At 40.2% G+C, this 25307-nt stretch overlaps 2 protein-coding genes and 1 long non-coding RNA gene across 6 annotated transcripts; 1 reads left to right on the forward strand and 2 right to left on the reverse strand.

The window, feature by feature from the left end:
- Window positions 1-843: 843 nt before the first annotated feature.
- Window positions 844-7370, reverse strand: LOC134137331 (myosin regulatory light chain 2, smooth muscle minor isoform-like). 4 transcript variants are annotated; one of them, XM_062570176.1, is made up of 4 exons: window positions 7133-7213; window positions 5525-5591; window positions 4959-5120; window positions 844-1957 (listed from the first exon to the last, which is right to left on the reverse strand). In XM_062570176.1, exons 3-4 carry the CDS (start codon window positions 5086-5088, stop codon window positions 1776-1778), a joined length of 312 nt encoding a protein of 103 aa, XP_062426160.1. In that variant the 5' UTR covers window positions 5089-5120; window positions 5525-5591; window positions 7133-7213; the 3' UTR covers window positions 844-1775. The 4 variants fall into 4 exon arrangements, with proteins under 4 accessions (XP_062426160.1, XP_062426157.1, XP_062426159.1 ...); XM_062570173.1 differs by lacking the exon at window positions 5525-5591 and having other exon boundaries at window positions 7133-7370; XM_062570175.1 differs by lacking the exons at window positions 5525-5591; window positions 7133-7213 and adding an exon at window positions 6900-7103.
- On the forward strand, window positions 7357-7918 carry LOC134137332 (uncharacterized). The gene is made up of 3 exons (XR_009957666.1): window positions 7357-7452; window positions 7566-7646; window positions 7740-7918. It is a non-coding gene; the product is annotated as an uncharacterized LOC134137332 (long non-coding RNA).
- Window positions 7919-17830: 9912 nt separating this feature from the next.
- On the reverse strand, window positions 17831-24520 carry LOC134137333 (myosin regulatory light chain 2, smooth muscle minor isoform). The gene is made up of 4 exons (XM_062570178.1): window positions 24408-24520; window positions 19859-20056; window positions 19437-19598; window positions 17831-18340 (listed from the first exon to the last, which is right to left on the reverse strand). Exons 2-4 carry the CDS (start codon window positions 20040-20042, stop codon window positions 18168-18170), a joined length of 519 nt encoding a protein of 172 aa, XP_062426162.1. The 5' UTR covers window positions 20043-20056; window positions 24408-24520; the 3' UTR covers window positions 17831-18167.
- Between the last annotated feature and the right edge of the window lie 787 nt (window positions 24521-25307).

Here is a 25307-nt window from a genome sequence, read left to right on the forward strand (position 1 = left end):
TACAACAACAGCCTGTGTGTACGAGTGGTTATATCACTGACAGAACTCTTGGAGCTACACAGTTTCCAAAGCTCCTGGGGAAAGTAGATGGGGAAAAGTGTGCTACAAAGTTTGGGCCACAAGGCACCTTCTTTGGGGGTGTATGCTTCTTTGTGCAAACCCAGCTGCACTTTCTACAGGTTTGAAAGTTTTGACTTTTGACAAAAAGTGTTTCCTACAGGAACATGCATACAGATACACTCTTTCTTATTGGCTTTATAATGCAAAAAAAGATTTCCTAACAGCACTCACTGTGCATGGAGTTGGGATAGTAAATATTCTTAATAAACCAGAATGTATCAAATATGTTATGAGAATAGCATTTCCATCACATATTTTGCATGCACAATTTCAGCAGAATAAGCTAAAAAGTAAACTCATTTTTATAGCATTGCCCTTCTCAGAAGGAGATCGTTCTAGTAGGCTATCCATGAAAGAACAGTGCATCTCTAACACAAATAAAATCACTGTCTTCTCATGGAATTTTTTAAAGAATCTATTATTCATAATATCAGCCTCCCAGGAAACAGCAAAACACTCTCAACCAAATGACATTTTCTGTTTGGTAGCGTAAATTCTTAAAGGACAACAATGCAATTCCTAAAAGTGACAGAAGTAATATTGATGACCATTTCTCTCAAGACCAAAACAAAAGAACCACAGTACTCAAATTATGGAGTTGCTTCAGAGTATTCTATCAAATCTGCTATGCATTCCACACCACAAGAACTACAGGACATAATTATGAGAAACAGAACTAAAAACGAATGCCTCCTCCTCACACACACAAAACACTATTGTGGGGAGAAGCTCTTAAAAATAAATTGTGTATTGTTTCATTTGGAAAGCAAGAATACAAATAAAGCAACACACCTTCCTTCTTCCTCAAGCCCCATTCTCACTTCATTTTGAGAAAAAATAGGAAGAGGAAAGAAAAAATGTCTGCAAATAAATTGAATGAATTCTATATTGTCAAGGCTGCAGATCTGGAAAAAAGTATCACTCACACTCTACTCATACACAATTTCTTTTTTTAAGGAAATACTTGGATTTTTCATATAAGTTTTTAAAAAGCAGTATCAATATGGTACTCAGTGTCAAGAAATGGTAAGTAAAGATGGTAAAATACCACCTGAATTACATCTATAGGATTTTTAAAATTTAAATGTGCAAGTCTAGGACAAAAACCATTAACTTACAATGTACTAAAATTTGAATCATTGAGATTTTTCATTATTTTATAGCCTATCACAATAGTAAGTGAAGTACACAATTACTGCAATACAGTATGCTTAAATAACTTACACTTCATTTTCTAATGCAAAAATAGATAACATCATGATCGTATCCACTTGCAAAAGTGTGTACAGATATGATTATATAAACAGTCCACTTCTAGTAAGAAAAGGTTTAATGATATACTTAATATAAGCTTTTTATTTGAAAAAATACCACAAAATGTAAAAATCTAGCTAACACTAACATTTTTACTTGAGTCTTTACATTCATTGATATTTGTCCCTAAACCTCTATCACTGTAAGCCATCCCATCTCCCTGTCCATTTCCAGTCTTAACACAGAGGTGCAGGTATGCCTGAGCAGCTTCAGAGTCCATAGAAGAGCTGAAATGCTAAAAATGCATGCAAAATGCTCTAACAGGAATAAAGAAAAAACAAACCCTGAGAAACAAAGTAAATGGAAAATAAAAAGCTGTCTGCCAGCATCCAGAGATTTGCTCAATAATCCTTATCTTTTGCTCCATATTTAAGGATACATGTGAACTCAATGTAGTTGAAATACCCCTTTTTGTCAATTGGCACCTCTCTCTCTCTGAGAGGTAGCTCATCTACCTCTTCATCTGTAAACCTGTCTCCCATAGTTGTCAGCAGCTCTCTCAGGTAGTCTTCTTGAATAAACCCTAGAATGCAATTTAGGGAGAAAATCATAAAAGGGAAGAAATCGTTTCTTAGACAGTCCTCAAAAGCAACTGGATGAATAGTGAGACAGCAACAACAGACATAAAGTTAACTAATACAGCATGTAATATATGCGGAGTATTTGCACCAAGAGCCTGAAATAATTCCTCAGTTGAACTCTAAAGAAATTCCTTTAATTTAAAGGAGAGGAGGAAAGTTTGATTTATTTTATACAGTTTCTTGATCTGCTGTGACCTAGCAATACTATATATTGATCTTAAACAACTCCAAGTAGAAAAACAAATTCCTGAGGTAGAAATAAAGTCACTGCTAATCTTCATTATACAAGATGTTCTCTTAATTGAATTATATTTTCATGACTTAATTAGATATATTTGTGCATCCTCTATAAACTAGTTTCCACTAGGGACTAAATAACTAGTGCTTGGCTTTTCACTGCTGCACAATACTGTTGCTGGAGGCAGTTTACATGGATACAGTGAATTGCTGGCAAGTGTCCAGGGGAAGAGTTTATAACAGAAAAGACTTTCAGATAGGATTTAGCAAGTTAACTCAGAAGGGAAGAATCAGGTCAAATTTTCCAGTTGTTTCTTTGTGGGTCAAGAAAGGAAAAGCACAGCTAAATAGATTAGGTTCTCCCCTTCTGCAGTGCTATAGAGATCAAACAGTGATGAGAGATGACATAAGGATTAGTATTCAAAGAATGCAAGGCTTTTGGTGCTGCAAATTTAGCCTCAAGGATTTAATTGCTTTAGTCTGAATAGATAGGTATATAACCTCTGAACTAGGCTGCCAGACTAGGAATACAGTAAAAGTTTTATCAGCACAGAATTATTAACCAAATACTACTCCCATCCTTCCTCAAATTAACTCACACACAACTTTAATATAGACAGGGAGTAACTAACTAATGAAGCAAAATTTAAGATTTAGTCTCTGGCAGACAGCACAGAGCAGATGACGGGGCGGGGGGAGGGGAGTCAAAGAGCATAGACAAAAGAGATACCAAATGCTGGTGGATATAAGCTTTTATACTAATTTCATAGTGCACTGATTTATGTGACAGTAATGCTGAAGTAACACACCCCACTAGACTGGCAATATAGGGAATGGAAACCAACAAGTACAATTGCTTTATGCTTACAAAGAGGATCTGATTTGCATTATTCCTCTTCAAAAGAACTACACTGATGCAGAGCTACAACTCAAGCCCATAATGCGCGCACACACGAGGATTATTAAGTGGGCAAAAAAAGAGATTTGACATAGCTAGAAATGCTTTTGTTCATTTTGAAATGGAACAAACTGACCAAAAGTCAAGTCTGAGAATAAAATGAATAAATGGGTTCCACAAATACATTACACATTGTTATGAAGAATGCATTTTAGTTATGAACCAGAATCAACAAAACTTAACATAAATATCTAACTTGTTTCCCAATTAATATTAGAGGATGGCATAAGACACAGAAGAGGCCATGGAACCATTATGCTAAAATCATAGGAGGACTAGACTAAAACATTTATCACAGAGAGTTTAAAAATAATCAAATCAAGCTCATTAATGTGGGGTCGGAGGGGGGTGGGGAGAGGCTGAACCAGTAACTTACTTAAATACACACATAGGGCTACTGTTCAAAATAACTGGTAGCACAGTCATTTTCTTTATATTCTAAATCACAAGCTCTTGTTCTGGGGCACACAAAAAAAAACCCTGTAGCACAGTGAGTCAGACTACCTGTGGAGAGAAAATAATTAACCTGCTAACAAAACTTCCTTCACTAGGAGATGGTAAAGAGCTTTCTCTGAAGAGGGAGGAAGTCAATTAACATTTGAAAAGGCCTTACCAACAGAAAGCCTGTTTACCTACACCCCAGCAGGAAGGGGACACTCTTTGAAAAGTCGAAAGGTGCTAAAAATACAGAAACTGAAAATAGCTGTTTGAAATAGAATAATATCTTTTGAAAGGTTCAGAGCATTTATCCACAGATTAGACTGAAATGCTGTAGTAGACAGCAGTGAGAAAAGATTATAGGTGCAATGACATCTGTAATACAAAGGCTATATAATTTCTGCATGTGCTAATATTGCCTGGATCCTTGATAACTGGATGCCTTGACATGTTCACAACATGGCAAAGACTTGATATTCTGTAATTCCACAGAATGCCCTACGGAATTCATTCCATGTTCCTAAACAGCTCTCCAGAATCTTAGCCTTCACTAATAATATAAATAAAATCATAAACTCTAACGTCACGATTGCAGATGCAAACTTTAAAATCTGATAAAATAAAAACAAGCTCTGCATTTTCGCTTCTTTCCTCACTGTGCTTATCAGTTTAATTAGTCATTTCTCTCTTTTAGACCCACCCTGTTTATATCCTTAGATCATTAAGACTATAGCCCTTCCTGCAACCTGAAAATAAACCAAATTGTGGGTGAGAGCACAGCACAAGGCATTTGTCATCAAAGCCAAAACATAAGCCAGTCAAGAAGAGGGTTTAGGAAAAAAAAAAAAAAAAAAAAGAGTTTACACAGTCTAGCCAGTCTGTCTTGAAATACTAAATACCTCAAAGAATTCAGATACACATCAAATCCACTGCAGAAGAAAGGGGAAAGGGGGACAAACTCAGTTGCAGCTTGCACATCTGATACCTTTTAAAGGCCATAGAAAGTCATATATTACCACTTTGAATTTCTCATTTTCTTAGAGCAAATGTACCTTATTTTGACTTTGGGGAACAAGCGCATGGCATGCATGTAACCACTCCTCTTCAAGCCCACAGAAGAACATTAATACCAGCACTCAGTACCCACACTGAACAGCCAGACTGTTTCCACTCTCATTAGTCAGATCAGATTCTGATTACTTGGTGGAACATGCCATCTAGAAGGATTACTGCATAATACTTCATTATAAAGGTGAAAATATAAGCATATTATTTAAAATCCAAATAAACAACATAATTTCACCACATACCTGTTGCTTCCTCATCAAAACAAGCAAAAGCATTTCTGTTTACATCTTCTGGGTCTGTGCCATTTAACGTCTCTCCAAATATCGTGAGGAACATGGTGAAGTTAATGGGGTCTAGAGCCTCATTCATCATGGCACCTAGGTATTCATCTGTTGGATTCTTCCCTACAAATAAAATGATTCATATCTGTTCTTTAAAACTAAAGAAAAAGTCACCTGAATAAGATATTCATAGCAAACTGAGACATCTCTCATAACAGCACTAACTTGTTTGACAACAGTAAACAGAAAAGGGACATTACTAAGGGAGGTGAACATATCGTGCAAGTCATCTTTGTCAATGAAGCCATCCCTGTTCTATCAATCATGTTGAAGGCTTCTGTGAATTCTCAAACCTCTGACTGATCAAACATTGCAAATACATTGGAAGTGGCATGGTAAGGGCGCTTCTTGGTGGTCTTAGTCTTTGCTCTTTTGCTAGACACGTTGATTTTTGAATACTAGGAGAGAGGTAAATACAGTAAAAACAATAAAATCTGAGTTAAGACTTAAAACGTTCTAAGATTTACCACTGAAGTTCACAGAAGGAAAACACTTCTAATGCTCTTCCTTTTCCTCTCATCAGAATCTTTTACCCTAATCAAGAAGAAAGGGAAAACAAAAGCAGAAAATACGAACACAGGACAGCCAGACTACTGACGAAGAACAGCTAGTAGAAGATGTATGCTAAATACAACTTTCAGCTTTAGAAGGTACAGTTTTGCCTAGGAATCCCTTTTCTTGATACATACATCTGCAAAAAGGGAGCTCTGACTGGTCTTGAGTCTAAAGGAGCAGAGTGAGGTTTTGAAAGCTATTGCTAAGCCTGTGAAAGAACTCTGTACAGATATGAATATATGGATATACTACAACTTCTTACTGCATTTTTTTTATAATGATGGGTTTCTGTCTTTTCCTTGCTATTAGTTTTTTAAAATAGAATTGTGCAAGCTGTATTTCTGCTGCTGCCTATAATTGCTCTCTTATTTCAATTTACATTTATTCATTTATCCATTTAATTTTACCAGAAATGCACAGGTCTGCCATACTTGAAAGCTGATTTTTGCTGCCTACTCATTTAAAGTAAAAGGCAAAGCAACCTTCTCACAGTGCTTTTGTCTCCCTAGAACAGGTGCTCAAAATAGGTATCTTCACCTGTAGCACTCAGGCAGCCAGAGCTCAGGGGTCTGAACAGCAAACTGTAATGTCCCTCTTCACCCCCACTATCACTTAATTCACCCGCTAGTAAAGCTGCGGAGGTTCCCACTACAGTGCTGTGGAGCAAGCTGAGAACCTTTAAGATTTTACGAAGTGAACTGGTAGAGCATCCATGCATCCTTTAGATTATCTGGGAGGGATGGAGGAAGACTGCGGGAAGGCATTAAACACAGAGCTTCAGCACAAGGTTTTACCACAAAAAGCTGTCAGCTTAAGAGAAACCAACAGCCATGCGCTTATGCCTCATAAAAGCGACAACAGCTTGATAGCTATGCTTCTACCTGGGTCTATACATATGGGGAGAATAAAGCTTGAAGATAACATTCAACTGTCCAGCGAGCTCAAGACCATGAAATCGCACTGAGGGCGACTTTTTTTCCCCCTTCAGAGGAAGACAGACTACATACTTGGTATGTTTAAAAGCCGCTTCCCTCTCGAGCGAACGCCACCTGCCCTAGACGGCCAGGGCCATCTCCATCCCCGCGCTGGGAGCCCAGAAGCTCCGGGCGCCCTCCCGCGCTGCTCGGACACGCACAGCCCCTGCCTGCGGGGTGCCAAGGCGAAACCACGCCAGTCGCCCCGCCTTCGCCGCCGCCTGAGGCTCAGACTCAAGCAGCCGCGTCAGTGGCGGCATCGCCTCCACCTTTTCTTCCCCCCTCCCTGAGGCCTTTTTTTTTGCGGCCTCACCCGGCAGAAAGGCCGGGGCCATCGCCTCACGCTGGCGGCAGCAGCAGCCGCCGCCGCCGCCAACAGTCACGGCCAACGGTTCGAACGCCTCTCCCAACGGTCGCCCCGCGCGCTGCCCACACCGCCCGCGGCCGGGCCCCTCCGCAGCCCGCCACCTCCTCCGCCCCCGCCGGCCGAGCCTGCGCAGCGAACGGCTCCCGCGGCTGCGCCCCACTCCGCCGGCCCGGCCTCACCCCGCGGCCGCCGCAGGCCCCCGCTGCGGCCCAGGCGCGGAGCGGCGGACGCGGCAGCCGCAGCGCTTCCCAGAGAAACCATCGCCCTCGCCGCCGTGGAGGGTAGCGGGCAGCGGCGAGGAGAGGAGAGGGGCAGGGCGCAGTGTGGGTGGCGGGCAGGGCCGGCCCGGGCCGAGCCGAGCCGAGCCGAGCCGAGCTGCGCATGGCCGGGCCGGGCCGGGCTGCACCGCCCCCCCGGCCGCCGCTGCCGCTGGAGCGCCGCGGGGAGGCGGCGGGGGCGGTGCTGTGCCTGCACGCTTTGATTTCGGCAGGCAGAAAAGGTAGTTCTGGAGGGTTTCTTCGCTTCAGCTAGTTCTTCTGCTGCGTCTTCACTTATTCCTTTTTTTTTTTTTTTTTTTTTTTTTTTTTTTTTTTTGGTGTGTGTGTGTTGAAGATGGACCCTTTGGTCGGCGTGCCCTGAAGCCTCTGTCAGTGCCCGCGAAGTTAACAAGGCTTGTAATGTCGTAGGAGTGAGGTAAACGAAGCTAAATCATTTGGCATTATACGGCCTGAATTAAAAAATGTAAGTTTTTTTTTTTAATTATTTTTTTTTCCTCCTTACGTTCAGCCTTCCTCACGTTTCACTTCAGGGCTCAGTGAAGCTCTGGTTTGTGTCTTCAGCTCTCCTGAATGAGTGCTCCAGCATCAACAGGTGTTAACGCTTGCGATAGCGTATGCGACCCCTTGAAGGCTTTCATTTTGCTTGTATTTCCTTCATAAGTGCAATGAAAAGGACTTTAATTTCTCTCTTTTTGTGTGTGTGTTTTTTTTTTTTTTTTTTTTTTTTTTTTTTTTTTTTGCTCTCTTTACTAATGTAGGCGCTCAGAAAAGCGGAACACTAGTTCTTTTTACTGCTGCCCCGAGGATGGGGACTGAAATGACTTCATAAGAAATTGCTTGTTAGCCTGTGACCCAAATGCTTCTACATTATTTGATTTTTTTCTAAATGTAATGGTCATTCATAATTTATTTACGTTCCATAAAGCAATTGAGCTTCCGGAAGCTGCTCTTTAGTACCCAAAAGATTCTGAAATGCTGTCGGATGGAAAAGCTGCGCTGTTAGTTCATCATTCTCTTAAATCCATTCCTGCATTTTATCAGTGTTATTGGTATACGATTAGTATACATTGGTATCTTGGTACACAATAACTAAGAGAAAAGGAAAAAAAAGATGAATAGACTTGCTGAAATAGCTGCTTATAGTTACAGAAGTAAATGCATTAAGTTGATGAACTCAGCATAATGAAGATAATGTATACACTAAAAGCTGCTGTCCCAAATCAGAAGGTAGACACTTTAATTGCTAAAAGGGGCAAATTGCCCTCCCTCCCCCCCCCCCGAAGAGTTATTTCAGACAGGCTGAGAATTTGGCCTAATTAATTCTAAGAATACTTGTTGAAGAATCTTACCATCTCTTTAATTTGCCTCAAAATGTGATGGAGAAATGTTATTAAAGTTTGATGAATCAAGAGCATGGTCATGGAAAATGTGTTGGGGAAAAATACTCTGTACTTACTAGGTATAGCATGTAATTTCAGGATAATTATATGCAAAGTGTGAATGGCAGAAAAGCAGTGGAATTGACAAGATAGTAATAGAGGTACTCAGATACTCAGTGATAATGTTGAACAACTGAATTATATGTTTGTGAAAATAGTTATTTAATTTTTTAAATTAACAGCTTTTCATCCATTACTTTATATTGAACCAGTGCTGCAAATACAGTATTGCATTACAGTGTGTGGTTTTCAGTCCATTAAAAGATGTTACATGAAACATATCAACATGTTTGTTGTTCCCAGTGTGTAACTTCTGGGGATGTAAGAATAGGTACAGTAATACTACTTGCACCATATGATATCAGCTTCTAGTGATAAAATAGCCTGTCCGTCTGTCTCTCTCACTCTCAAGGCTTTTTTTTTTCCTCTGATGTGTCATATCATAATGAAAGGAGAAGCAGTTGTTAAATATTCCATGTGTGATGTATATGTGTGTAACGTGTTAAGGGCTTTTAAAAATGGTTTAGTTTTACTTGATTTCAGTATTTGTGATGCAATTTAAGAAAGTTAAGGAACAAAATCAGATACGTTTTGCCTTAAAATATTTGGAGAATATTTTTTACTCGAATGACTTTTTTTTTTCTTTCTTTCTTTCCCAACAAACATGAGTTTTTATAAGCTATATTAGCTTGTGCTTCAGTCCTGAATTAAGAAGATCTGTTGTGGTGATCTCTCAGATGAATAGGGCACTGTTTGTAGTATTTAAACCTTGAGGACTTGAGGACAGCCTTTGGGCCTCTTAAGGAGAGTGTTCTAGGAAGCACAGGGTTGAAATAGGTAGCTCTGATGCTAAGTGGTTTATCCAGCCTTTTGCCACCATAAGGTGCAAAGGGGCCCAGAGTCTTCTCATCCTGACCCAGGGAGCAGGAGTGAAGCATTTCAGCAACTCCTCTACAGAGTGAGTTTGTCATTGCCCACTTCCTTTGGGCAGACCAGGCTCTGGGAAGGGCTTTTGGGTCTAGTGAGTTCTCAGGATGTCAGTTGAAAGGGTACTACTTTAGCTGTTAGTACTATACCAAGAATTAGTGCCATCTAGTGAGGAGCTTTGTTTTTATACAGAATTTGTTTTGTGGGCTGGGGAAAAAAGGATCACACTACCATATTGAGGAATATATGCCAAAGGGTTTTTTATTTCTCAGCACTGTACAGTTTTGTGTGTAAGACATAGAGAACAGCAATTAATTTAACCATTCTGAAAACATGATCAGATTTTTTTTTAATGCTAAGCTCTTACTTAACTCCTTCAATTTTCTTCTTTCTGCTTTCTTTTTCTTGCATTACTCCTACCTTCTTTCTCATATATGCCAGTCCTATTTAAGGAGTCATTCTTCTTAAGCAATATGTATACAATTTTCCCATCCTGTCCCTCTAAAATATTCAGTTGCTTTAGTGCTGTTGAAATACTTTCCTAGATGTTTTTCTTGGATGGTCCAGAAGCCTTCAAAATTATCCATTTAATATTTAAACTATACAGCTACTATTGACACTAAGCAATTTACAGTAAATATTTTTACTGCTTTCATTTAATTCTCTCAGTTTCTTTTTCTCCAACTCTACTGAATTATATAAGCTTGGTTGCCTAATGAAGCATGAACAGTCTTGTGTTATTTGATGCTTCTTTGTAAACCTAAGTGAACATTACAAGAACAGCTGTACTAGTTCACACTAAAAGTCTGTCTTGCCCAGTCTCGCCTAGCTGTAAAGGTGCTGCCTGGTCTGAATGTGGAAAGTGGGAGGCAAAGACTTGCTCATCCTTTGATGAGCTGCTGTTCCTATGGACTGTGTGCGCACTGTCTGCTCTGTAAAAGTAATCGTGCTCAGCTGTGGGAGCTGAGGAATGGGTTTGCTTGTTCGCAGTGATGGTGTATTTCTTGCTCACAGGATCATTCCTGGCAACTGCATTTGGCCATATACAACTACGAGGAGCACAGCAAGCTAGTCATGATTGCTCAGGGTGGAGTTTTGTTCACCGTTGAGATCACTGGATCTTCCTAAGAAGGGGAGAATCATTTACCATGACATTAAATGAGATTGTTCAAGATCCAGCCTGATTTTTCTGTAAGTCAGAAGTGGTCGTTAAAGTGGTGATGGGAGGTCCCAGCAACTGTGTTTTCTTACTCCTTCTTGCATCTCAACCACTGGCGTGTGCTGCTGACTCCTCTGGTGTCTGATGCCTTCAAGAAACAAATAGATGCTGTCCAGTCTCCCCTACCAGTTCCCTGCAGGGTCTTTTGTTTGAGTTTCGGTGGTTTTCTTGTTTTACCTTCCACCCTTTCCCCTATGCCTTTTTTTTTTCCCTGAAACTTGGAATCATTTCTCTATGCTTCCTTTCTTTTTTTGAAGAAGAGGGAGCACTTGGTGTTTTCAGCCTGGCTATCAGCCCATGGCTAAGGGGAGCACAACAGCAGTGGCCATATGCAGGTACTTGGGAAAGAACAAGAATTGTGGAAGCATATGATATCCTCCCTGAATCCTCTGCCAACCTCTTCTATAACTCACAGCAGGGCAGGGCAAAGCCATCCTGAACCTCATGTGGTATTCAATAACCCTGAAGAAATTCTTTCACAAGCTGGCCTAGTGTGTAATCCTTGAACTGATGTAAATTTAGCATCTGCAATATGCTTTGCAAAGGTGCTATTTACCTTCCTGCTGCCTAAGAACCTTCCTTTATCTTATTTTAAACCTACCTATTGCTAGTTTTATTTGATGCCCTAGCCATCGTATTGGAGGAACTGATAAGGCTAGATTGTGTGCCCACCCCACCTGTGTTACATTTGGTTCTAGACAGTTCTTGCTCTCTATCCTGTCAGCTCTAGCAGACTGAGTCCTGCTTATGTAATTATTCTTGTACCTTTGGCCATCATAGATTTAAGACCAAGGGTATGTATGCATAGGAAACAAACAAAAAAAGACTCAAAAGCAAGAACTAGAAGAGAAAGCACATTTTAAATTTTCACATGGAAATAAAAACTTAAAAAGTGTGAAACCTCAATAGCATGGAAGGTTTTACCAGTTAAGAGATTTTTCTGAGTGTATTATCACTGCTCAACAAAAATAGCAAATGCTAATTGAAGTGGTTTAGTATTGAGAGCACAATGCAAATTAAATATATGCACATTTCAATCAAAATATTAAGACAATAAGTAGTCCCAACAGTCATGTAAAAAAAGCATTTTGACAGTTATTCTCATCACCTAGTTTTGGGGATCAACCCTCTGCCTTTTCATCCCCTCCCTGATTTCTGGCTGGCATCTTTTGTCTGTGTCAAGCTATTGTATCAGAAATGTTCTGGAGTTTCTCCAATAATTCCAGTGCTGTGATCCAAAAGGAAAATGTTTGAAAAGCTGCAGGTGAAAGTAGGGATTCTGAATGCATATCTTCTCCTGGTTCTTTCAGAGGGCCTGCGAGCAAGACTTCTGTCCAGCTTCTGGATATCCCATGTTTTCATTAAAAGAGCTCGTGAATAAAAATGGCTACTTACTGCCTTCCCAGCTGACCCCTGCCCCAGTGCTAATGCAGAGACATGAAAAATAAAGGGTCTTGGAGAATGTGCTGGAGTCTATAAATAAAAGGAAATATTTTGTCTCCATATTATAAATGAGAAGTAGCACTGGTCTGGACGTTCTGGTAGTTCCCAGTGTGCACGACAGAGGGAAAAATGAGAACGTAAGCTCTTTAGAGCATCGTATGACAATGATACATGCCAGTGCCAGAGCAATGGACAGAGCCTGAAGAAATGTAATGGAACATAAATAAAATAAAGGAAGCCAGTTTCTGTGAAGTGCTATAAAACAAGAGGAAAATGAAAAACCCCAATGTAATTATTTTAATCATCTGTAGGGTGATCATTTTATGAATGGGGACTGAAATGTAGTTGATGGAGTATTGAGGGACTGGACTTGGCAGACAAGGTGCTCTTTTCCAGTAGTGCATTCCTGAGTCCAGAATCATTTATTTATAAGCTATAATATAAACACAAATGCTTTTAAAAAAAATGAGCTGTACTTCTTGGGTTGTTGATTTCTGCTAAGTGTTTTTTTTTGTCCCTATTTACCTATTGTCTGTGTTAAAGAACTCACTGTATTGCATGCCTGTCTGTTTTCTGTCCCAGCTTTTTCCCTTTTTTTTTTTTTTTGGCACTAGTTTATACAGAAGTACAGCCAACACTATGATTCCACAATGCTTATACATAAAGTGCAAAAATAAACAAGTGTTGATAAGGTATTCCTTGTAAGAAGAAACTTAAGCCTCCAATTTTGCAAACACAAACATAATTAATTCTACTAAACTTGAGCAGACTACAAGTTTAATTAGAGTTTGTGTATGTTCAATGTGTATGTGTAAATAAAGAAGAAAACAATGTGCTCAGTGCCTAACTGGAGGCCTGGAATGGTATTTTAAAACATACCCAGAAAACAAGAAAGAGTATATTCAGTCAGGTGTTTTGCATAAAAAGTATGCTACTGCCAGTTTTCTTATTAGCTGATACCTATGAAAGTTTTGTTAGCTAATAGAATAATTTCAAGATCAGTGTGCCTCTTGTGGGGTAAGCATGCTAACAGTATGAAACCCATTGCTTTGGAGATTAATTAGTTCACAACTTAGGCAGAAAGGGATTCTGGCCATAATAAAGGACATGATATAGGGAAAAATAGCGCCTGTTAGATATTAAGTCAAGGCTTGAGTTACTCATCTCTGATGTCAGTTCCTGTCTGTGCTAATTAAACCAACTGTATTTTAATAAATATTAAGAAAGGGCTCACAGTCCTCATACCAGCTCATTTGAATATGTTGAGGGCCACTGTTTCACACTGATTGGTAGCCTTTTACAAAGAGAGAGTATCTGTAATGTTCATAAGCAAAAAAAAAAAAAAAAAAACAAAACAAAAACGCATGTAGTTGTAGTATTTGTAACTGACTTTCAGGCTTCATCAGAAACATGAATCACCATTGCTTGGTGAAGGAGTCTGCCAGTATTAAGTTGTCAGCATTTTACATGAGGCATTTGATACCTATTCTCTTAATTATATGCTTTCAAGTATACATAAAAACATCTTTACCTAGATTTACTACATTCATGTAAACTACATGACCCCTTGAACCCTTTGATGTAAAGCCTACTATGTTCAGAAAATATTTCTGGGCAAATTTATTTCTGTATTGTTGAAGGTTGCAATACAGGTATTTTTTTAAAGGTCTATTGCAGGGATCCCCAAAGGCTGTGCTGCCACAGCAGCCTAGGTGCTCTGTCTACCCTTAGCAACTGAGCTCTCTCCTACCAGAAATAAGTGGTCCCAGGGAACAAAGAATGACATGTACAAGCCCACAGATGACAAGGAAAAATTGTGAAGATCTGCCATGTACTCCCTAACTTAATTGTAGGACGCATTTTTTTTAAATGTATCTAAAGTTTAGAAAACAGGGATCCAGAGTTGCTGCTCAGAGCATAACAAATATACACAGTGTGGATTTTTTTCCAGTATTACTTTTCAGCACTTCATAACAACTTAATTGGAAGTTGCATTTGAGGGAACTTTTACTGATTTCTCTTTTCTTCTACATTATTCCTGGCTTCTGTAATACTCTTCTTGTGCTCATACTGATTCTCACCATCATCCTGAATCACTTTTTTTGAAGGAGGACATCTAAAAATGACAGCAGAGTTTGAACAAATCAAAATAGGAGCATGGGTGCATATGCAATACCAACTGCAGATCAGCTGCTGCTATCTAAAATGTTCCTGACTATTTGGGTTGTCACTCACCTGTTACTTGGGTTTTACATTGTCTGAATGCCTTCAATAGGGTAAAAGAGCTATTCATTGCCATTTGAAACGCCACAGGAACATATCAAATAATACATTAGTAATATTCCTGACTTAAGGCCATAGAGATGAGAAACATGTTTTGACAAGATTTCAAATACCTGCCAGCTTTGAAGACAAATATACTGGGCAGAATACAGGAGCATACTGTTACTGATGTCCTGTTGCAGGATGGGGCCTATGTTACACTTTATTTCCTAACATAGGATATTGAGCCTAGAAACAAGAATGCAAACTAAACATAGTTCCTAGATCAGTAATGAAACAGATCCTTATTTAGATGTGTGTATTGACCACCTCTATGACATCAGTAAGTTGCTAAGCTAATAATATTACGCTGACTTAATATTGTGAAATGCTTTAATTATTCATCACTGTATGATGTTTTATTTGCTTAAATGTAAAGTCCAGAAACAGGTGTATCCTGAGTAGTCAAAATGCTGCATATAAACAAGTATATCCAGCAACAGTTGGGGGAAGGGAGAACAGAAGAAAACACTAGGCAAGCATATGCTGGCAGCACTTCATACAAACAGAATCCTCTGTAGATTTTCCTCATGAAGCTGCAGTACCTCTTTGGCTTCAATGTGACCTTCACAGATGTAGCCTCAGATCAGGGTAAATAGGTCATGTAAAATAAATTGCTGTTTTTCAGCAGGGCTACACAGGACACCATATATCACTGTAAATTTAAGACTATTAAACACATGCATCAGCCTATGAAACTTTTTCATTACAAGCTTAGTTTACCATAGAGTTTAGAGACCATTGTATACAAACCGCAAGGGAGAGAAGATTAGGTTCCAATATTTTGACTGCAGAATGCTAAGTCTAAGTCATCAAAATCTCAAACTGTTTCAATGACCACAGTTATTTTTATTTTTGGAAGTGGATTATTGATGACGCATACCTACCGCTCTAGGCACATGGCCTCAGCTGTTGGCACATTTCTAGCTGCCTAGCTACAAAATGCATCTGATGCTCTTATTTGGTCCCTTGGCTGTGTTGGCTCATAGTCTTGCAGCAGTTAAGGATTTTGTGTTCACTTTTGCCAGTTGACTGGTCTCCTGCATTGCAGTATGGCTACTAAGGAAACCTGAGCTTGAAAGGTGTTAGTTGTACTTGAACAACCTTGGAAATTCTTACTCAGCAAGATGTCTCTTCTTGAGAAGGTATCTTCACAACTAACATAATTCCCTATCCCCAGCTTTCATCAGAAAAAGCAGTCAGAGTAACATCTGCACAATGTGACAACAAACAAAGCAGCAGTGTTCCACATTGCAGCTGGCTATTGAAATGTGCAGCAACAAGGAAAATTTTCAAGTGGACAGTATCTATCTCAAGGATAACATATTCTAAGTAACTCAAGTAATCATCATACATATCATCTAAAAATCACTGCTCTTCAGCAGTAGTTTTCAGAAAGAAAAATCCAGGTTGTTCTTGTCTGCCTCTGATTGCTCAGTGTAATTACTAGCACCTAAAATTGACTGATAAGATCACGAAAAGGAATGCTTGCAACAGAACTGAAAACTTGCTGAATCTTACACCATTTAGACATTAAAAAAAACACCATCCATCCTTAACAGAGGCTGCTTACATATATATAGACATACTGAATTGCACAGATGTGACAAGAGTAGCCCACAGTAGTCACAGGGTAACTGTTCTTCAATTTAACATTACATAGCAACATTTAGGCAGTATGGTTTTTTTCCCCTAGATCTCAACATTGTTTTCTTTGTGACAAGGGCATTGTAGGTGAAAGCTTTACTGTATTAGTAATCTGGCTTGGGGGGCAGGAGGGGGAAGGAACCACCTTCTGCTAGAATCTTGCAGACATTCCAAGGCAGTATACCACTGCAATGGTATGAGCACAGAGATTGTTTAAAAACAATCCTTTGGGAAAAAAAAAAGGCAGATGTAGTAGTCTGAAGTATTAGTTAATATAAGTAGTCCAGGTGGGAGGGAAAAAAAAGAAAAGTGTTAGTGACACATAGTTGGAAAAAAGTATGGAAGAAAACTTATTTTAACTAAGCATAGAAGTGGAAGAAACCACCCAGGAAAAGCAGGGAAGAGGGGAAAAAAAACAAACCAACCAACCCATACACACACCTGACACTCAAACTAAGCCTACTGAATATATTTTGTAAAATAATTACTTTGCAAAGGTAAAGTGAGATCACCTTCAAGAATGGCCATGCTGTAAACACAAGATTAAGAAATAAAAGTCTTCAATGATATTAGATAGCAAATGAGACAACCACTACTGCCTATATTAGCATCCAGGGACATTTCATGCTGCCCCAGTCTTTATAAATCCTTCAGTGAAATTCCTATTCCTTTTGGCCTTTAAGTCATGGGAAGTAGGGGTTCCTGCTTAAGACATAATTGCTTAAATATGTAAGCAATTAAATTCTCCTTATGTTTTTAGCCTGTAGTAGCTAGAAAATTAGACATATGCAAAGACAAGGTCATTTGGAGAACTGAGAGAATTAACTTTGTCTTTTTAGTTTTCAGGACAATGGTATCTTTAACAACTGTTTTTGTAGGAATTAATCTTCTCTGCTTAATAGCCCTTTTATTAACAACATGTAGCTGAGGAAAATGCAGATTCATTTAAGAAATGAGAGGGACTTTATCTCATACATGGTTTTGCCAAGTTAATTCTCAGAACTACTTTGCCCCCATTCTCACAAATGCATTAGCTGCAGAACAATAAAGTTTTATGTGGGTTTGCTGATCAAGTATTGCTTTAATTAGTGCCAGCACAGACACTTTACTCAAGAGAAAAATTCCTTTACACAAGCTTTCTTCAACTGCGGGGAGGGGGGCAATTCCCACATAGTATCAGCTTAAAAACTTAACAAACAGGAATATAAACTTGGACATGAAAATATCTCTGAACACTAGCAATCTTAGAAGAAAAAGATAAACAGGAAGTCTGAAGCTATCTTACACGTTTAATAATCATAAATGCATTTTGCTGACCACTATGCAATTGTAGAGATCTTCCTCAGCCATTTCTATGGCTAACTACATATGCTAATCAGATTCCACTTCAAAAACTGAGAGCAAACTTCTATACCTGTGTTTTTAAAGATATTATCATTTATGGCTAGGAGCATTTTATAACTCTAACATTGAGCAAATCAGATAGTGAAAATGAGTTTTCTAGCTTGTCTTGCAACTGCAAATCAAATATGATTAACATACCTTCATAAATGCATAATAGATGTTTATCTACCCACAAAATAGTCTGAGGTAGTCACAAAATTTGAGGTATTTTATCTATATAGCAATCTTTATTTCAAAATGGCATTCATTACAAAAGTGTAAAAATCCAGCTAAACCAGAAACATTGAGATTATTTTCCTGGGCTTTCACATTCACATATCTTTGTCCCCATATCCTTTTCCTCACAATATTTTCCCCATTTCCAGTCTGATTATACAGGTGCAAGTGTGCCTAGATGGCCTGGAATAGATAAATACATTAAGAAAGGCAAAAGCTGTAAAGCTAAATGCATGCAACAAGTTCTACCAGGAAAAAAAGCCCTCAAAAATAAACATAAGTGAAAGGTAGAGATATCTGCAGTTATCAGGAATTTTGCTCAGTCATCCTTATCTTTTGCTCCATGTTTAAGGATACGTGTGAACTCAATGTAGTTGAAATTCCCCTTTTTGTCAATTGGTGCCTCTCTGTAGAGCTCATCTACCTCTTCATCTGTAAACCTGTCTCCCATAGTTGTCAGCAGCTCTCGCAGGTAGTCTTCTTGAATAAACCCTAGAATGCAATGTAGAGAGGAAATAAGAAATAACTTTATTTATAGGATGTAACAGGAGGATTTTTTTTGTTTTAAATTGTCTCAAACAAAACCTACTGGCTTTGTTGCAGCATGAAAACAAAGTCATTAAATCCTGTTTAAGTAAATACTTATTCAACAGAGAAAGCGCACAAGTCTGTCAAAGTATACATTCACAAAAGCAGTGATAATGTTCAGCTGTACTTAGTAAGAATGGACTATAACCATAATTGCCAGATAATTACAAGCATCCAATTAAGTCTCATAACAATTTGCATGGTTTCATTTCTTCAAATGAACGTGATTTTATGACCTGAATGTGTTGTTTCAAATATACAAATTGTCAGAATATACAGCTAGGACATTCCTCCCAATAGGAGGCCTATATTCCCAAATATTACTGATAGCCTTTTAGCAAGTGTGTATTCTACACACAGGCAACTCATTTGCTTTAATCCTTCCTAATGAAGGGCACCTAATAAAAATGGATCAAACTTGACAGTATTTGACATTGTGCACAAAATGAAGTATGAAGTATTTCAAAGATTCAGAACTTATCTTCAGATCAGTGACAAAACTTGGATTTATCAGACTGGCTGCAAAGAATACATTTGGGTATTATTATTTAAATAAGCAGTCTTCTATAACCCATGATTCCTTTCTTCCATCATGAACCTAATTACCTCCTTTTTTTGTATTAGTTTTCTTTTCAAGGCAGCTTAATATAGACACAGGCTGTTAACAGAATTTCTCCATAAAGGCCCCACAGCCTTGAAGACAATGGATAGTTCCCGTAGAAAAGTCATCATAAGAGCAACTTTTAAGTTAAGAAAAATTTAAGTGATGGTTCCTGATCAACCCATTTTTTTTCCTACTGCAAAAAAAATAGAATGGAAGTGCAAGAAGTCTTGGATTAGTGTTTAAAAAGGTAATTTCAGTTACTGAAAAAATATGGCAATTTTTAGCTTGCAAAAATTAGAATTTTCAGAGTTAAATTCTAACTGTATCTTCTATGAATACAAGTATTTATTGTTACATATAAAGCAAAGCATGTTCACTGTTATTTTATCTACTTACCTGTTGCTTCTTCATCAAAGCAAGCAAAAGCATTTCTGATTACATCTTCTGGGTCTGTGCCATTTAACTTCTCTCCAAACATTGTGAGGAACATGGTGAAGTTTATGGGGCCTGGAGCCTCATTCATCATGGCATCTAGGTATTCATCTGTTGGATTCTTTCCTACAATGAATATATACAAAGCTTAAAAAAAATTCAAGATAAGACCAAATGGATGAAATGTTTTAATTTATATCAGTAGCATATTTCATAGATTTTTGTCTAGTTTTTTTTTTTTTAACAGCTGATTTAGAGTTGTGGTAACAGCTCCCCCCAAAAAACCAATGCAGTAAGCTAGCAAATGCTTTGATGGACAGAAGAGACCTGCTAGTTTGATAGATAAGTAGCAGAACCCCAGCTCACCCCCCCCCCAAAGATATTACCAAGGGAGGCAAGCATATCGTGCAAGTCTTCTTTGTCAATAAAGCCATCCCTGTTCTGATCAATCATGTTGAAGGCCTCTTTGAATTCTTGAATCTGTGACTGATCAAACATTGCAAATACATTGGAAGTGGCACGCTGAGGGCGCTTCTTGGTGGTCTTCGTCTTTGCCCTTTTGCTAGACATGTTGGCTGTTGGTTCTAGAGACACAGAAACACGTCTAAGATTTAGCCTTATTAAATGAGATTACAATTCTTCAGGAAAGAAACGGATGAAACTATGTAAGTTCCAAATTATAAACGGATACTCCAAAATACACACTTATTTTAAATCTTCTCTTGTATTTTCTTTATAGTCTTTTAGAATTCAGAAAAATACCATGTTAGACCAATACCCCATGCTTCTATTTCTGGTTCAGTAAGCTATCTGCATCTCACACAAATTAAGAAGAGGATATATATGGCAGGTTAGGAGGCACTGCTGACCTACCATGTAGAAGCTCCTGCTCACCTGGCATAGTAATAAATGATTAAGTAAATCAAACTAATACTTGGAGGGAGAGGTGTTCTTAACACTGAATTACATTTTGTTAGAATAGCTGCTGTTAAAGGAACAGGATGTCTCAGGACACAGAATGACCCTGAAGAGAGCCTAATGTTTTTGTGAAGGTTTCTGAGCAAGGAGGAAAAGGGCGGGGGGGGGGGGGGAAGAGGGGCTAGGAAAAGGACACTAACTTAGTTCAAAACCAGAACACTGCATTGTTTTTCTGTTACACACTTAAGACAGAAATAAAACAGTATATTTGCATACGTATTTTTTTGATGAATTGTTGTAACTTAAAAACAAATTGCTTGAAGATTCTAAAGTCTTTAGACTTTAGAACTTTTTTCATCTGTTTTACAGTACTTTAAAAAGCTTTCTGTATTAGAAATACTCATTTCATTGTTTCCACTTGAGCTGTCAAATGAAGTGAACAATTTCTAGTTTGATGTTATAGCATTAATATAACAATCTGAACAAAAGTGAGGCTTACAAGTTAACAGTTTATATTTAGATAATCGGGGAAGATTATCTATTATTGATAGTACAAATACAAAAATCTGACTCACTGAAATGCAAATGTGAAGACTTCAATATTGCTACTGGACAGAATAAGGTAGCCCTTGTTTACCAATGATTCTAAAAGCCTTCTTGTATACATCTAGGCCTTTTTATTTTATCTGATGTAAAAGTAGTCCACACTACTGTAATCTTTTCTTTCATTTGCCCAAACCAAGCATTACCCAAACCAGACTCTCCTCACCCTTGATTTTAGGGTAAGCGCTTATGACATTAATTCTTCATGTTCCAAGATACTCAGGTTTTACTTGTAGTTCCAAGATTACAGTATATTACCAGTCGTCAATCCATATAGCTTTTTCTGTTTGTAGAAATTATCTGGTCATAAATGCAATTCTAAATAGAGTCACAGAACAATTGTAATAATTTCTCAGTTCGCTCGCAGCTCGCAGCTTTTCAGGAGTCCAACTTAAAAGAAAGACCAAAATCACTAACTTTATTTTCATTCTTTTTAAAGAATGAATCAAAGCAGAATAACTACCTTAAGCTATCAATCAATCCAATACACATGCAAGATTTTTTTTAAGCCATTTTTACCTTGCTTTGCATCAGATACAGAAGGCACTGTACCAAGCATCTGGATCATAAATGGATATTCCATAGTTGCGTCCTTCTCAGTATGTCTGCGAACACTGTTACTGTTTTCCTCTTCTAATTCTGCACTTAAATCTTATGTTCACATACAACGTTCTTCTGACGTATAAAACAATTATGCCCTGAACTAAAAATAGTCTGTGAAATGCAACTGTGCATCATTTAACAGCACTGAAGTTCTCTTCATTACATTCACTAACCACAAGCTCTTTGCAATGTTTGGACTCCAACAACATTTCAGCAAATACATATGAACTTAACAACTAAATACACTGAGATAGCTCATAATAAATACGAACTCCTGACATCTAGATGTGCCTGAAGACAGTTGACAACAGAGGTAGTTTTAGCTTTCGAGCTGTAGTCAAAAGTTGTACATAACTTCAGTCGTTTTCTTACCTCAGTACAGGCTCACAACTTGCTGTTAAATTCTGAATCACTGATTAAAAATTCCACTACCTAAAATAGTCAGTTATCTGATAACAGCTGTTCCCTGAAGTAATCCACAATTTTCAGGATAATGACTACTCAAAGTAAATTGAAAAAAGGTTATTTTGTATGCATTGTAAAGCAGTATTCCCAGCAAGCCCAGACAGCTACGACCTGCTATTTTCTCCTGAACAACTAAGCAAGAGGAGATAACAAAAGCTGGGTGCTCTTGCTTATAGCTATGCATTGTGGAAAAGAAAACCTTTTTTAAAAAGAAATTCTGTTCAGAAATTGCCATATCAGATTCTTATACTAAAAAAAGTGAAAAACACATATTCAGCAGTAGCAATATTTTCCCAGTTTCTCAAAAACAAGACTTTGGAGACAGCCAAACAGAACATAGGCTTCTGAGTGCAACAGTCATGCCTTCTATGAGTCTCAGCCTGCTTATAGAAAAATATGATTTCACAAGATTATAGCATGTTTCAGCACAATCTTGGTGCAACTATGCCTGAAATACTACATTACACCACACAGCATTGGGAACCTATTTCTAAGAGGGGGTTGACAAACAAGAATAAGTTCCCCCCCCCCCAAAAAAAAAAAAAAAAAACCCACCACCACACACAAGGAAGCCAGTCCAATCCAGTGAGCCAAAGAGAATGATTTATTATATTAAAGTTCAAGGATTTTTAGTGTGTGTTATGTCTGTAGGTGTAACAGAGAAACATACAGTGAGTGAGAACTAACCTCATCTGAGTCAAACACAAGACTCACTAGTTTTGACAAGAATATTATTTGATCTGATAAACATACAATTTTTTTTTTTTTTAACTACTTTTGGAACAGGAATAGGGTAACTTTAGGTTGAAAACAGGAAGAGTTCAGTTGATAAAAATGGAAGTATTTCACACTGGATAGTACAAATAATGACAGGCAGATTTAGTGTCTGCCTAATACTAAGACGCACTGAATGGTCTGAGCCTTGTTTTGGAAGCTGTTCAAGAAACTTCCTGTGTAAAAATCTTTGCTTAAGAGATCACTTGGTTTTTTTTTTTTTTTTTTTTTTTTTTTCCCCCACATTAAGAAAATTAGTAAATTGCAGGCACTGGACTAAGGGGTATTAACATCACTATGCTGCTTGTCTTATTATTTGCTTAGTCAAGTACTAGCAATGAACATCAAACTGCAGAAGCTCAGGAAGTCATCTTATGCTCCTCACCTCTGGGAAAAAGGTAAATCCCAGTAAGAGAAGAAATTAGCCATCAGTGAGTCTGAGCCAAACAAAAGATGTGAAACATTACATCCTGTTAACAGTGGTGAACGTTGGCTGTTGTGTGATCAGAAGTTATGCTTTTAGAAGACAGTCTAGCTTTTGAACACAATTTTTTTTAGTAATGTGAATGCCTATCACTCAAAAGATAAAAAAGAAAATAGTACTGAATATTTTAACACTACTAATCATTTGGGAAACTTACTAATTTTTGAAGAGTGAAGGGAATTGCTATATCTAATTCACAAGTCAAGCTCAGAGCTAAAACCAGAGTTCTATTAATTACATTAGATATAACCAACCACTCATCACTGTTTAGATGATATCAAAAAGAGCCGAGAAGACCCGGGCCCTCTCTAGCAGTCTGTTAACGCTTATTACATAGAGCAGATAACACTATGTAGCCTCGAAAGCCATCTTAACACATTCTTCAATAACAAGCTTTTCTTAAAACTCTTAAATAAATATCATCAAACCCGCTTTAAAATTCAGTTCTTCTAACCCGAGAAAGCCTGTGTTTACGATTTAGAAAATGAAACTCGCTATGAATTAGCGGTAATAGTCTGGCAGCTAGGATTATTTCAGACATAAATACACTCTTTCTTGCCTGCAGTCTCTTCTGCTAAGCCATCTTTTCCGACTGCACAAGCTCTCAGACTTGTTCTTCCCTGCCTCTAACAGCGGCTGACAAAGGGCTGAGAAGGGTTTAGCGTGGCTACGACCTTGTACCACCTGCGTACAGCTCCGCGGCTAACAGGAGCCCGGCGACCCGCACCAGCCGCCTCCGCCAAAGGCCCCGCATCCTGCGGCCTGCCCCGGGGGCGGCCAGCCGCCAGCGCGACCCGCCCTCCCGAGGGCGAGGCCGCCGCCGGCCGGCCCTGCGCCCGCCGCAGCGCCGCGGAGCCCCTTCCCGCCGCCCGGGGGCGGGGCGCGGCGCGGCGGGCGGGGGGCTGCCGTCCCTCCCCCCACCCAGCCCCCGCCGCTGCGCCACACCGCCCGCCCGCCCCGCCGCAACGGCGGCCCCAGCCGCGCCGCGGCCTAGGCCCCGCGGGCGGCTCCTCCCGGCGCGCTCCCGCCCCCCGGGCTCCGCACGGCGCCGGCCTCGCCAGCGGCCCCGGCGCGGGGTCCCGCCTCACCCGGCGGCCGCAGGAGCCGGTCACGGTCCGAGCGCGGGGCAGGCGGCGGCTGCAGCTGCGCTTCCGCAGAGCGAGAGACCGGCAGCGGCCGCCGCCCAACCAGCGCGCAGGAAGGAAGGCGTGGGCCAAACCATCCGCGCCGAAACGCGGGGGGGGGGGGGGAGGGGAAGGAGAACCGCCGAGGCTCCACGGCAACGCGGCACAAGCCGTGCCGAGGAGAGCGCAGTAATTCCCTGCGAACCGCTTCTGCTCTCTGTCCCCCTCCCCGCCGTGAGTCAGAGCGCCGGCCTCGACTTCTGCCCACCATCCGCCCGCAGCCCCCCCCCGGCTGAGCAGCGCCTTGGTGCAGCGCGGTGCCGTCACCGCATTCCAGCGCCGCGCGTTGCCCTTGTAAGGCAACGGCGGGAGTTTCCTGTCCGTCGCGGCGGCGGGGCGGGGCGGCCCCAGGCGCCTACGGGCGGCGCGGCGCCGCCGCCCGGCCTCGCGCCTGCCCGGCCCCGTGAGGGGGCGCTCGCTGCTCGCGCCAGCCGCCGCCGGGGGGCTCCCGCCGACTCTGGAGATCCTCAGCCATCGTCCGCCCCGCCCCGCGCCGTTGTTAGGAACCGCCAGCGGCCTCTCCAGTGGTCGGAGGACCTTCCCGAACCGCCCGCTCAACGGCCGCAGGACCTGCCCCCCTCCGCCAGCCCCGCGGCCGCTTCCCGCCGAGGCGCTTAACGGCCGCCGCGCGCGGCCCAGCGCCGCGCGGCCCCCGGCGGTTGTTCCCGACCGGCCACGGCAGGTTTCCCCGATGCACAGGGGACTGCTAAGGCAGAAGGACTGCCTCGAAGGGCTCGCAAGAGCGCAGAGCGCTATTCCTGCTTTATGCAGCTTTAAGGAAAGTAAACGCTTGATCAAGGTTAC

This window comes from Rhea pennata, chromosome 2, assembly GCF_028389875.1.
Source record: "Rhea pennata isolate bPtePen1 chromosome 2, bPtePen1.pri, whole genome shotgun sequence".
Classification (NCBI taxonomy): domain Eukaryota; kingdom Metazoa; phylum Chordata; class Aves; order Rheiformes; family Rheidae; genus Rhea; species Rhea pennata.

Excerpts from the sequence above, each read along its gene's own strand:
- LOC134137333 (XM_062570178.1), bottom strand. The coding sequence starts at position 20,042 with ATGTCTAGCAAAAGGGCAAAGACGAAGACCACCAAGAAGCGCCCTCAG. Across the intron at positions 19,599-19,858 it reads CGATATGCTTGCCTCCCTTG|GAAAGAATCCAACAGATGAA; the intron begins GTAATATCTTTG and ends TATTCATTGTAG. Across the intron at positions 18,341-19,436 it reads CTTTGATGAAGAAGCAACAG|GGTTTATTCAAGAAGACTAC; the intron begins GTAAGTAGATAA and ends ATTGCATTCTAG.
- LOC134137331 (XM_062570173.1), bottom strand. The coding sequence starts at position 7,214 with ATGGTTTCTCTGGGAAGCGCTGCGGCTGCCGCGTCCGCCGCTCCGCGC. Across the intron at positions 5,121-7,132 it reads GGGCCTGCGGCGGCCGCGGG|GGAAGAATCCAACAGATGAA; the intron begins GTGAGGCCGGGC and ends TTTTATTTGTAG. Across the intron at positions 1,958-4,958 it reads TTTTGATGAGGAAGCAACAG|GGTTTATTCAAGAAGACTAC; the intron begins GTATGTGGTGAA and ends ATTGCATTCTAG.